Source organism: Ranitomeya imitator, chromosome 9, assembly GCF_032444005.1.
Source record: "Ranitomeya imitator isolate aRanImi1 chromosome 9, aRanImi1.pri, whole genome shotgun sequence".
Taxonomy (NCBI): Eukaryota; Metazoa; Chordata; class Amphibia; order Anura; family Dendrobatidae; genus Ranitomeya; species Ranitomeya imitator.
The window spans coordinates 76,471,018-76,484,207 of NC_091290.1; the positions used below are offsets into that span (position 1 = coordinate 76,471,018).

General features: G+C 47.0%; 1 protein-coding gene across 2 annotated transcripts; it reads right to left on the reverse strand.

Moving 5' to 3' along the window:
• Positions 1–749: 749 nt before the first annotated feature.
• KCNA4 (potassium voltage-gated channel subfamily A member 4) lies at positions 750–7,087 on the reverse strand. 2 transcript variants are annotated; one of them, XM_069740139.1, is made up of 2 exons: positions 6,583–7,087; positions 750–6,010 (listed from the first exon to the last, which is right to left on the reverse strand). In XM_069740139.1, exon 2 carries the CDS (start codon positions 3,624–3,626, stop codon positions 1,596–1,598), a length of 2,031 nt encoding a protein of 676 aa, XP_069596240.1. In that variant the 5' UTR covers positions 3,627–6,010; positions 6,583–7,087; the 3' UTR covers positions 750–1,595. The 2 variants fall into 2 exon arrangements, with proteins under 2 accessions (XP_069596240.1, XP_069596241.1); XM_069740140.1 differs by having other exon boundaries at positions 6,579–7,087.
• Between the last annotated feature and the right edge of the window lie 6,103 nt (positions 7,088–13,190).

The window sequence follows — 13,190 nt, forward strand, 5'->3', positions numbered from 1 at the left end:
TCATATCTTCTCTACAGCAAACGCTGCTGCAGAGAAGATATGAATCGCAGATTCAGCACCATGTGGGGGGGACAGCGCTTACTGTAGCACTGTCTCCTGCACGGCACACGGAATGCACACGGACAACGTCCGTGTGTGGCACATGTTTTACACAGACCCATTGACTTTATTGGGTCCGTGTAATCTGTGCGCTCCCACGAACACTGACATGTCTCCGTGTTTGGCACACGGAGACACGGTCCGCAAAAAATCAATGACATCTGCACAGATGCATTGATTTGAATGTGTTAGTGACTCCGGTATGTGAGGAAATTGTCACCTCACGTACCGGAGCCACTGACGTGTGAAACCGGCCTTAGGCCGGGGTCACACTTACGAGTTCCATGTGAGAAACTCGCCTCAATACCCGGCACTGCCGCCAGCACTCGGGACTGAAGCATGCGGATGCATGTATTTCTATGCAGCTGAACGCTCCGGTCCCGAGTGCCGCCGGCAATGCTGGGTATGGAGGCGAGAGACTCACGCGAGTTTCTCACATTGAACTCGCAAGTGTTACCCCGGCCTTACAGTGGATTCCACACTTGAGAATTTAGTTGACACAGGAGATAAATTCCTCTTTTAAGAACATTCAGTCAAATGATGTTACTGTGAGCTATGTATACATTGCTATAAGTATGCCACCACTAAAAACGTTCTCACATGGAACAAAAAATATATAATTAATTCTGTATGCAAATAAACAAGATACATTTCAGTAACACAAATAGAAACATCTTTATAAAGTATTGTTTGTCTTTTTCTTTCTTTTTTTTTTCAGGGAAATTGTGCCCACCATGAATGACAGACCCCATTGGAGGGATGTCCAACCTGTGGCTCTATTGCTGAACATGTTGCAATTTATAGATTCACTTAAAGAGGCATTCTGGTTATAAGACGTTATCACCTATGCCCAGAATATATAACGGCTAGGTCGGACTGCTGAGATACTCAATAAATCACCAGAACTGGGTACAGTGTGCCCCGTTGTGGCGATTAGTGGGGGTCCCTGGAGGCGGACTTTCAATAATCTGACATTTATCCTGCGAATAGGTGATAGCTGGAATACCCCTTTAATGTTGGGAGATACATAAGACCAAGCCTTGAGTTGTCTTTTCACAATGCAGAACCTGCTGTATGATTTACATTTACAAAACTAAATGCTGGGCATGGTAGTCTCCCAATTTGACTACATGATGTGAGCTGTAGTTTAGAAAGTCAGAGGTTGGAGACTCTCCTCGCACTTAGGGTGTGAAATGATGCCGATGAATGATCGACTATACCACCGTCAGTAAATAATCTCCTTTAAATAATGATGGGGTGATGGGGGATACAAAAATAAAGCCAAAAGAACAGGCACTATAATTCCTGTATTTCATGTCTGGTCCCAAGTTTGGATGTTCTTACAAGAGGAAGCCACTTATGTTTCCTATCTGATCAGAAACCCCAGGTAGTTTTTTTTTTCCATTTCTGATCAGATTTGCATATTTTCATTTTTTTATAATTATAATCACTGCACTCCTCAATGCATAAATAGAAAGTTTCAAAAAAATAAAATTTCACACATCGGTTTCGAGAGTCTTTAAATTCACACAGTTATACTTAAAAGTCTCGTTGCCATTGTCCTGGCTGGACTTGTCTCTGACACATAGCGACTCCTTGAGCCCTTCCTCCATCTCTAGATACTCTGACTTGTCCTGGAGAGAGGAAGACGTTGAGCTCTTTAATTTTTTCAACAAATTGGTAGGCAAATAGGGGCAGCTGGACACGCTGGCCGCTAACGGCGTCTGCTCCTCATTCTCCGTTTCCCTGTGGTAAAAATAATTAAAGTTGGAGACAATGACTGGCACAGGCAATGCAATAGTCAATACCCCAGCTATGGCACACAGGGAACCGACTATCTTGCCCCCAACAGTGATGGGTTTCATATCTCCATAACCAACTGTAGTCATGGTGACCACTGCCCACCAGAAGGCATCTGGGATGCTGTGGAAGTGAGTGGTGGGCTCATCAGCCTCCGCAAAGTACACAGCACTGGAGAAGAGGATAACTCCAATGAAAAGGAAGAAGATAAGTAGCCCCAGTTCTCTCATGCTGGCCCTCAGCGTGTGCCCCAATATCTGCAGCCCCTTGGAGTGCCTGGACAACTTGAATATTCGGAAGACCCTAACTAGGCGAATTATTCGCAGGATGGCAAAGGACATGGCCTGCTGCTGTTGCTGCTGCCCAGTGCCCTGCAGGGGGTGTTGTGGCTGCTGTTGCTGTTGGTGTTGCTGCTGCTGAGGGGGCTGATTCCCAAGTTCGGTGCCCAGGGTGATGAAGTAAGGCAGGATGGACACAATGTCTATAATGTTCATGATGTCCCTGAAGAAGCCAGGCTTACTGGGACATGCAAAGAGCCGCACTGCAAACTCAAAGGAGAACCACACGATGCATACAGTCTCCACTATGAAGAAGGGATCATTGAAGGCAGTGTGACCGCTCTCTGCAACCAGAGTGCGGTTGTACAGCCCATAGCCATCCTCGTCCTCACTACCCAGCGTGGACAGCAGGTTGTCCTTGTCGTCCCGGAACTCTGGCAGCGTCTCCAGGCAGAAGATGACAATGGAGATGAGGATGACCAGAACGGACACGATGGCGATACCCCGGGCCGGCCCGGAGCTCTCGGGATACTCGAAGAGCAGCCATACCTGCCTCTTGAATTCGTTGTCTGGCAGCTGCTTCTCCTCCTCCTTGACAAAGCCCTCATCCTCCCGGTATTTGAGCAGCGCCTCATCCCCCAGCTCGTAGAACTTCACCTCCTCACAGAAGATGTCAAAGGGCACATTGACAGGCCGCTTCAGACGGCCGCCGGACTGATAGTAGTACAGGATGGCATCAAAGCTCGGCCGATTCCGATCGAAGAAGTACTCGTTCCTGAGCGGGTCAAAATATCGCATCCTCTTTTCGGCATCTCCCAGCAAAGTGTCCGGGAACTGTGACAAAGTCTTCATCTGCGTCTCAAAGCGGAGCCCAGACACATTAATGACAACGCGCTCGCAGCACTCAAACTCGCTATACACCGGGTGGTACCCTGGGCTACTGTCTGCCAAGTACAGCTTCTTGTCCGCCTCCTCCTCCTCTTCCTCCTCCTCTTCTTCTTCTTCCCTCAGCATCATCTCCTCAGAGCCACAGGGAGCCAGCTCTGAGGGAAAGGTGCCTCCGTCTTCTCCTTCGTCAGCGCCCCCACTGCTGCATTCGTTCCCCGCTTGGTGCCGGCTCCTCCACCTGTTGCAGCCACTCAGGGGCCAATACTTGTGCCGGGTCCCCCCTTTCTTCCTCCTCAGTGATGCTGACTGTTGCTCTGACTGGGTTGCACGCTTTGCATTTCCGCCACTACTACTATTGCTGCCAGATTGACAGGCCCCACTCCCTGTGTTCCCGCCTTCTGCTGCTGCCTGTTGTTGTTGTTGTTGCTGCTGTTGTTGCTGGGCAGCGGCTGCCCGGGAGTGTGCCAGGCGCTCCCGTTCTCGGGCACGGGCTTGCGCGTATCCATAGGGAAGGTGGCTGCTGCAGCCGGAGCTTTCTGCGCTTACCATGGCAACCTCCATCTCTAGTCTCTGGTGAGGAGCTGCTGCTAGTAACGTGGGAGCAAGGGCTGCTTCACAGGCAGCGGAGTGTGCCACCCTGCCATGGCCCAGCCTCAGCCATGCGGGCAGCTCCCAGAAACAGCGTCCTCAGTCCAAACACCAACTCAGTCAGACATCATCTTAAGTTGTTTTTCCAAAAGAGCAATAATTGGCTATAAGGACTGGAGACCCGAATAGTAATGCAAAGAGGGCAGCTATGTACAGTTATGTCAACTCCACTGTGCTGGGCCAATACCTATACACCTCCACTGCGCTGAGTCCTATACTTATACAAAGGGGACGATTATGTAAAAGTATGTCACCTCCACTGTGCTTGGCTGATACTTATACAAAGGGGATGGCTATGTGCAAGTATGTCAGCTCCGCTGTGCTGGACCGATACTTATACAAAGGGGATGGCTACGTGCAGGTATGTCACCTCTGCTGTGCTGGGCCGATACTTATATGTAAAAGTATCTCACCTCTGCTGTGCTTGGGCAATACCAATAGAAAGAGGATGGATGACTATGTTCAGGTATACCACCTCCGCTGTGCAGGGCCAATACTTATACAAAGGCGATGACTATGTAAAAGTATGTCACCTCCGCTTTGCTGGGCCAATACTTATATAAATGGGATGGCCATGGAAAAGTATGTCACCTCCTTTGTGCTGAGCCGATACTTATAGAAAGGGTTTGAATATGTAAAAGTGTGTTACCTTTGCGTTGCTGGGCCGATACTTATGTAAAGGGAAAGAATATGTAAAAGTATGTCACCTCTGCTTTGCTGGCCTGATACTTATACAAAAGGGTTGGCGATGTAAAGTATGTCACCTCTGCTGTGCTGGGCCGATACTTATGCAAAGTGACGGCTATGTAAAAGTATGTCACCTCTAAGGTGCTGGGCCAATACTTATACAAAGGGGATGATTATGTAAAAGTATGTCACCTCTAAGGTGCTGGGCCAATACTTATACAAAGGGAATGATTATGTAAAAGTATGTCACCTCTAAGGTGCTGGGCCAATACTTATACAAAGGGAATGATTATGTAAAAGTATGTCACCTCTAAGGTGCTGGGCCAGTACTTATACAAAGGGGTTGCTTATGTATACCTATGTCACCTTCACTGTGTTGAAGCCCTTACTTATACAAAGGGAACTATTGTGTAAAAGTATGTCACCTCTGCTATGCTGGGCTGCTAGCAAAACAAAGTGGATGATTGTGTAAAAGTATGTAACCTTTTCTGTGCTTCTAAAAAGGGTACGGTTATGTAAAAGTATGGCACCTCCACAGTGCTAGGCTGATACTTATACAAAGAGGATGGTAATGTAAAAGTATGTCACCTCCGCTGTGCTGGGCCAATACTTTTACAAGGGGTTGATAATGTAAAAATATGTGGCCTCCACCTTTGCTGTGCTGTGTCAATACTTATACAAAGGGGACAGTTTTGCAAAGAAAAATTGTGCCCACAACTCTGTTTTCCCTATCTGAGTAGAGTCCCCACAACTGCAAACTTTCTTCTAAATGAGCAATATTGGCGCACAATCCATAATCGCGGGAATATCCAGAATCCAATATTGATTGAAATGCGATGGTTTTGCAGATATCTGAGATTCCCCACCTCCGCTGTGCAGGTTTATTGGCTGAGGATTCATCATTTAAGCAGAAAGTAATAAGTGTAACCGATCCAATGTGCAAACAAAACAAATGTACAGAGGCAATAATCCACAGGAGGCGCTGGGGTCTGCAGATCGTCCCTCTGGGTGCAGGCTTTGCTCTAAAAGGAGTCTGTCATTTATGTCATCGGAGGGGACAGCCAGTCCCCAAATCGGTATATTATGTTTCCCACATAGTACGTAGGTCATGAAATGAGGACTTCAACAAAATGCAAATAGTAAAAATCCACCAGAGCTTCTTGGAAGGAAGAAATAGCAGCCAAAATAAGGTCCTAGAGGGAAGGAGAAGTGGCCGAACTCCACATCTGCCCACGCAGTCCTCTAATCCACGGTCCGGTGTAATGTCCTTAGGGACTATGGGGAGAACTGTACACATTTAACCCTTCCATGGAGTGCCAAAATAAGGAACCTCTTATTCCCCCGATTGCATTCATTTAACCACAGTCAATATGATCAGTATGCTGTAGCTGGGCCTTGTTGGGACACCTACAGGGGGCACCGAGGTAATGGGGCAGGGAGCCATCACTTTGTAGATGCCGCTGCTCTTCTGGTGACTTGTCTCCATCCATCCATCTCTCCTGCAGGAAGCAGACCACTAGCAGGGAATGGCGAGCTGCGTGGAGTCTCCATGGAAAACAGCGTCAAAATAAAGCATCTCCCTTTTGGTTCACATCACGCAGGTTCTCAGCCTGGAACACAGAAGAAAAATGGGGGGAGAAATCACTTTACCATAGGCTGCAACCCAGGCCCTGTCCCCCAACTCTCCCCGTACCTCTATAGAAACAGATATATTTACTAGTGTTAGCTATTAGGCCGCAATCACGTGATATTAAAAAGAACAGCAGCGCCGCCGCCGCCGCCTATCAATCAGGGTTCTGTAGCTTATTCAGCAGGGAGCTTTTGAAAAGCCCCTGGGAGAGCAGAGCTTTTACTCATAATTCCCTTTTAAAGTGACAGCACGCTCCATATTTCTGCTTTCCAAGTGGCTTTTGCAGCAGCCACAGGTTTCCCTGCCGCGCTGGAGACCTAACATATCCATTAGTGGGGTGAACGTCATGCAAATCACATCATATAGGGGGGCACTGAGGGAAGGAATAAAACTTCAGTCGCCCTATTATTCTGTAAAGGAAACAATGCGGCTAGCTATAAAAAAGAGCATCGTCCGCAGGCAGGGGAGTCATGGATACAGATGGCAACAATGATTCTCAGCATTGTATCAAACAGGTTCACAGCCCCCAGCCCTCCTCATAGACATACTCACGGTCCTGGCAGCTGCGCTCCTGCGGGGACGGTGCTGGTCACTTAGGGATGATTTCTCCTTCTTCTTCTGATTCTCAAGGCTGCAGGAGTTGATGGACTCAAGACAGAGACGACGATTTGTAAACCCCAGATTCCTTGCATGTCATTTTTGCCAAACTGCTCTCCCTCCACCCTCCTTGTGGCTGGCTCCGCTCGTCTGTTTGTATTCCCATGTCCTCATCTGACTGTCATATTGACAAAAGGGATGATGACTGCTTAGAGATTTCTCCCCCAACAAGCATTTAATACTCCATCTGAACCTCTTGTCTCAGCTTGGACCAATCTACAGCTAGCATCCTCAGCAGCTCGCCTCCAGCAGATTTACAGAACGCTCGCTACGATCCACACCGAAGGACGGCATCCAGCGATCAACCCCAAAGAAGCCTCCCATACATCAGACTGTTATAGGAACAAGTGCTGCGTCTCCCTGCAAGTCTCCAATTCCCAATTGTGTTTATGTATCACTGAAGGACAAACCAGTGAGCCCAGCCTGATTTATTCCCAGGGCTCCCCGGCTCCATAGCAGCCTCTAGTGGAAACGTCTGGGCACTGCACCCCATCTACACCTACAATTCACATTCCCACTGAATAAAGAAATATTAATTATTGAAGCAAATATTCTCAATGTAAATTATGCATATCCGCCTAATAAAACCCACGAGAGTCCGAAGACAGCACACAGAGGTCAGTATGATAGACCAGCCGCGCACTGTTCTCTAGGTGCACACCAACCTTGCAGAGGACTTAAGCTCCAAGATACCTTTAAAAGCCAGTTTGGCTACAACTTTGTTCACACAACATGTTAAATTGCATATAAAGGTCAAAAGTCACAGCAGGTAGTAAACTACGACCTACAATACTTGAAAATTGAAACTCTTATATTCAGTAAATGACCAGTTAAGCCTATAGTTACTGGAGGTTTGAACATGTCTCGGCTACATTCTCACAATGAGCTTTTCGTGCATTTTGGAGTAAAAAACACAGCATCTAAAGGTACCATTACACTAAATGACTTACCAACGATCACGACCAGCGATACGACCTGGCCGTGATCATTGGTAAGTCGTTGTGTGGTCGCTGGGGAGCTGTCACACAGACAGCTCTCTCCAGCGACCAATGATCAGGGGAAAGACTTCAGCATCGCTGAAACTGTCTTCAACGATGCCGAAGTCCCCGGGTAACCAGGGTAAACATCAGGTTACTAAGCGCAGGGCCACGCTTAGTAACCCAGATAGATTAGCGAAATTAGGATTATTTAGTCTAGAAAAAAGACGACTGAGGGGCGATCTAATAACCATGTATAAGTATATAAGGGGACAATACAAATATCTCGCTGAGGATCTGTTTATACCAAGGAAGGTGACGGGCACAAGGGGGCATTCTTTGCGTCTGGAGGAGAGAAGGTTTTTCCACCAACATAGAAGAGGATTCTTTACTGTTAGGGCAGTGAGAATCTGGAATTGCTTGCCTGAGGAGGTGGTGATGGCGAACTCAGTCGAGGGGTTCAAGAGAGGCCTGGATGTCTTCCTGGAGCAGAACAATATTGTATCATACAATTATTAGGTTCTGTAGAAGGACGTAGATCTGGGTACTTATTATGATGGAATATAGGCTGAACTGGATGGACAAATGTCTTTTTTCGGCCTTACTAACTATGTTACTATGTTACTATGTTACTATGATATTTACCCTGGTTACCATTGTAAAAGTAAAAAAAAAAAAAAAAAAAAAACACTACATACTCACATTCTGATGTCTGTCACGTCCCCCGGCGTCAGCTTCCCGCACTGACTGTGTCAGCGCCGGCCGTAAAGCAGAGCACAGCGGTGACGTCACAGTGGGGGAACCGGCCTCCAGACTAGTGGAGAACTACAAGGCTCAACTAGCAAGCCAGAGACTGTTGTAATTATATGTGCCACAGCCACTGCCACACACATTTGCCAAAAAGGTGGCCATATAGGATCAAGGGGACCAAGAGTATGTCGCCAAACAAGGTCCGAGGCTGCTGGCTTGGGACACTGTGTGTGAAGGCACAGGGCAGGAGGGGCGGGAGCCAGCGCAGTGAGACGGCCAGGAAAGGTACATAAGAAGGGGGTCCTGGCTAAGTGTACTCCAAATTACCTGAAAGCTGGCTGGATCACAAACCCGGAGGACATGGCACCCCGGCTGGGGACTGCTTCTAAGAACTGTGAGCAAACTGTGGAAAACTGCACCCTGCTGTGTCCTCGGAATTATTACTGCATCACCTTTCCTGCATCATAACATTCACCATTACTGACTTTAACTCCTAAACTGCCCTGGGGCCTAGCCCTACCCGTGGAGAGCTGAATCATCTCTGCTGCGTCACCATCTGCCCCAGTGGACCTGAACCGCAGTGTCGGCCATTTCCCTATTGCCGAGCACCACAGGTAGCATCACAAACTAATCCCCTATAAACTTTATTTCCCCCTTCATTCCATTACTTTTATTGGATGCCCAGGGCCACAGACCGGGTCACGGCTGCAGTGACCAAGCCCCTTAGGAACCGTCGGACCCGGCCCGAGTACCCCACGGCCCTGGTGGGCACTCCAGGTACGCTGAGATTTCTGTGCAAATTTTTCCAATAGACTTACATTAGATGTGGAAAATCCACAGCAAAAAAATACACATGCATTTTTTAGTGCATTTCCCATCCAAGTAAATGGGTCGCATTGTGACCTCCTAGGGTTCCGCAACTACGGCAAGTAAGTCACAAACAATCCAACCAACCGGTGGGATATTTGGCATCTTGTTTACCACGGTACCCAAGGGGTCGCAATGTGACCCCATTCACTTAAATTGCACCTCACTGACCTCTTGTTAACGTTTTTGTGTTTTTTTTGGGACTCTTACTTACAGTACTGTCCTTTCAGTAAGACTTTTCAGCAAGGCTTCTTGTCAATAGAGATGGGATTACATTGACAGGCAACACCTGTATACACAGCTAATAAGCCAGCCTCCATCAATCACAAAAGACAATGTCACAAATGATTTCTAAGGGTGCTGTACGCACCAGAAACACATTGGTGGTGTTTTTCTTTTGGACTTTATCGGATGTTTTTTTGAAATTGGAATATGATTGAATGAAACACCAGGAATTTTCTCTGTGCAGCTGGATCTAACCCTACTTTGTCCACTATCTTCATTCCCCGAGCAGTGGCGTCAATCTGACCTCCTGAGACCTGCGTGCTCTTGTAGTAAGCTGGCTACCTACTCTTTCTTCGATGTCACAAATGACCTTGCTCTCTTGCCTTCACAGCGACCTTGGCTCCTCCACAATTATTTCTTTTATTTCACTTTCCTGCATGTCTCTACTACATGGTAGGAATTCATCAACTTTTTTGTAGCATAAAAAATTCACAAATTATGTAGCACATAGTTTTTGCCCAACAAATTTCCACCTTTTTTGTGATTTTACCCCACAGTTGCCAATTTTGAAATGTGGGAGAAAAAGTGTGTGTGGTTTGCTATGTAAAAAGATTTAAGACCGGCTTATGAATTCTGACTTTTAAAAAATTCAACACAACAAAGCCAGGCTGCATATTGCTCGTGCCTCTATTTGTGGTCTCTGCGGCACGTTTATTCTGGACTACCTCCAAGCCCGATTACTCCATTAGCCCCAGGGATTTGTTGTCCACTCTGGCAATGCACCCGGGCCCAGCCACCTGCCCCTCATTTAATAATAATAATAATAATTTTATTTATATAGCGCCAACATATTCCGCAGCGCTTTACAAATTATAGAGGGGACTTGTACAGACAATAGACATTACAGCATAACAGAACTACAGTTCAAAACAGATACCAGGAGGAGTGAGGGCCCTGCTCGCAAGCTTACAAACTATGGGGAAAAGGGGAGACACGAGAGGTGGATGGTAACAATTGCTTTAGTTATTCGGACCAGCTATAGTGTAAGGCTCAGGTGTTCATGTAAAGCTGCATGAACCAGTTACCTGCCTAAGTATGTAGCAGTACAGACACAGAGGGCTAATACTGCATAAAGTGTATGAGAACATAATGCGAGGAACCTTTTTTTTTTTTTTTTTATTATAAATAGGCCACACAGGGATCGTTAGGTTAATGCATTGAGGCGGTAGGCCAGTCTGAACAAATGAGTTTTTAGGGCACGCTTAAAACTGTGGGGATTGGGGATTAGTAACATAGTAACATAGTTAGTAAGGCCGAAAAAAGACATTTGTCCATCCAGTTCAGCCTATATTCCATCATAATAAATACCCAGATCTACGTCCTTCTACAGAACCTAATAATTGTATGATACAATATTGTTCTGCTCCAATCGTATTAACCTAGGTAGTGCATTCCAAAGAATCGGCGCAGCACGTGTAAAGTCTTGGAGACGGGAGTGGGAGGTTCTGATTATTGAGGATGCTAACCTGAGGTCATTAGCGGAGCGGAGGGCACGGGTAGGGTGGTAGACTGATACCAGGGAGGAGATGTAGGGTGGTGCTGAGCCATGGAGTGCTTTGTGGATGAGGGTAGTAGTTTTGTACTGGATTCTGGAGTGGATGGGTAGCCAGTGTAATGACTGGCACAGGGTAGAGGCATCGGTGTAACGGTTGGTAAGGAATATGATCCTGGCTGCAGCATTCAGGACAGATTGGAGCGGGGAGAGTTTTGCAAGAGGGAGACCGATTAGTAGAGAGTTACACTAGTCCAGACGAGAATGAATAAGTGAAACAGTCAGAGTTTTTGCAGAGTCGAAATTAAGAAAAGGGCGAATTCTAGAAATGTTTTTGAGATGCAGGTAAGAAGAGCGAGCCAGTGATCGGATGTAGGGGGTGAATGAAAGGTCAGAATCAAGGATGACCCCAAGGCAGCGGGCATGTTGCTTTGGAGTAATGGTGGAACCGCACACGGAGATGGCAATGTCAGGCAAAGGTAGGTTAGTAGAGGGAGAGAACACGAGGAGTTCAGTTTTTGACAGGTTTAGTTTCAGATAGAGGGAGGACATGATGTTAGAGACAGCGGTAAGACAATCACTGGTGTTTTCTAAAAAGGTCGGTGTGATATCGGGAGCAGAAGTGTATAATTGGGTGTCGTCAGCATAGAGATGGTACTGGAAACCAAATCTACTGATTGTTTGTCCAATAGGGGCAGTATACAATGAGAAGAGTAGGGGGCCTAGGACTGATCCTTGAGGAACCCCAACAGTAAGGGGAAGGTGAGAGGAGGAGGAACCAGCAAAACATACAGTGAAGGATCGGTCAGGGAGATAGGAGGAGAACCAGGAGAGAACGGTGTCCTTGAGGCTGATGGAGCGGAGCATAGTGAGGAGGAGCTGATGATCCACAGTGTCGAATGCTGCAGAGAGATCCAAGAGAATTAGCATGGAGTAGTGACCATTAGATTTAGCTGTTAGTAGGTCATTAGAGACTTTAGTGAGGGCAGTTTCAGTAGAGTGTAAAGAGCGGAAGCCAGATTGAAGAGGGTCGAGAAGAGAGTTATCTGAGAGATAGCGGGTAAGACGGGAGTGGACCAGGCGTTCGAGGAGTTTAGAGATGAAGGGAAGATTAGAGACAGGTCTATAATTAGCGGCACAGTTTTGATCGAGGGATGGTTTTTTAAGTAATGGATGTATGATGGCATGCTTAAATGAGGAGGGAAAAATACCGGAAGTGAGGGAAAGGTTGAATATTTTTGTTAGGTGAGAGTTGATAGCCGGGGAAAGGGACTGGAGGAGATGTGACGGAATGGGGTCACTGGTGCAAGTGGTCGGGCGAGAAGATGCAAGGAGCCTGCTTACTTCTTCTTCTGTAACTGCTTCAAAGTCAGAGAGTGAACTAGATGCAGTGGGGGAGGGAGGACAGTGCATGGTATGAAGAGATTGGGAGATGATTTCCTGTCGAATGTGGTCAATTTTTTCTTTGAAGTAATTGGCCAGATCGTCAGCACGGAGATCCGTGGTTGGGGCCTGCTCTCTTGGGTTGAGTAGGGACTGGAACGTGTCAAAGAGACGTTTAGGGTTATTGGACAGGGAGGTGATGAGGGTGTTGAAGTAGGTTTGTTTGGAGAGGTGAAGGGCAGAATTGTATGTCTTTAGCATGAACTTATAATGGATGAAATCTTCGGGTAGATTAGATTTTCTCCACAGACGTTCTGCGCACCTGGAGCACCGCTGCAGGAAACGTGTTTGCAGCGTGTGCCACGGTTGTTGCCGTCTGTGCCGAGTTGTTTTATGTATAGGAGGAGCAGCTTCATCCAGAGCACTTTGCAGGGTTTCATTGTAATGCTTCAATGCAGAATCAGGACATGAGATGGAGGAAATAGGGGCCAATGAGGACTGCAAGTTCATCATAAGTTTCTGGGTGTTAATGGCCTGTATGTTTCTATAGGTGTGGAAAGTGGGGGTGACCTGAGCGGGATGGCAGTTCTTGATAGAGAATGAAAGAAGGTTGTGGTCAGAGAGCGGGAGAGGGGAGTTTGTGAAGTCATCCACTGAGCAAAGTCGGGAGAAGACCAAGTCAAGGGAGTTTCCATCTTCATGTGTTGGAGAGTTAGTATGCTGCGAGAGGCCAAAAGAGGAGGATAGAG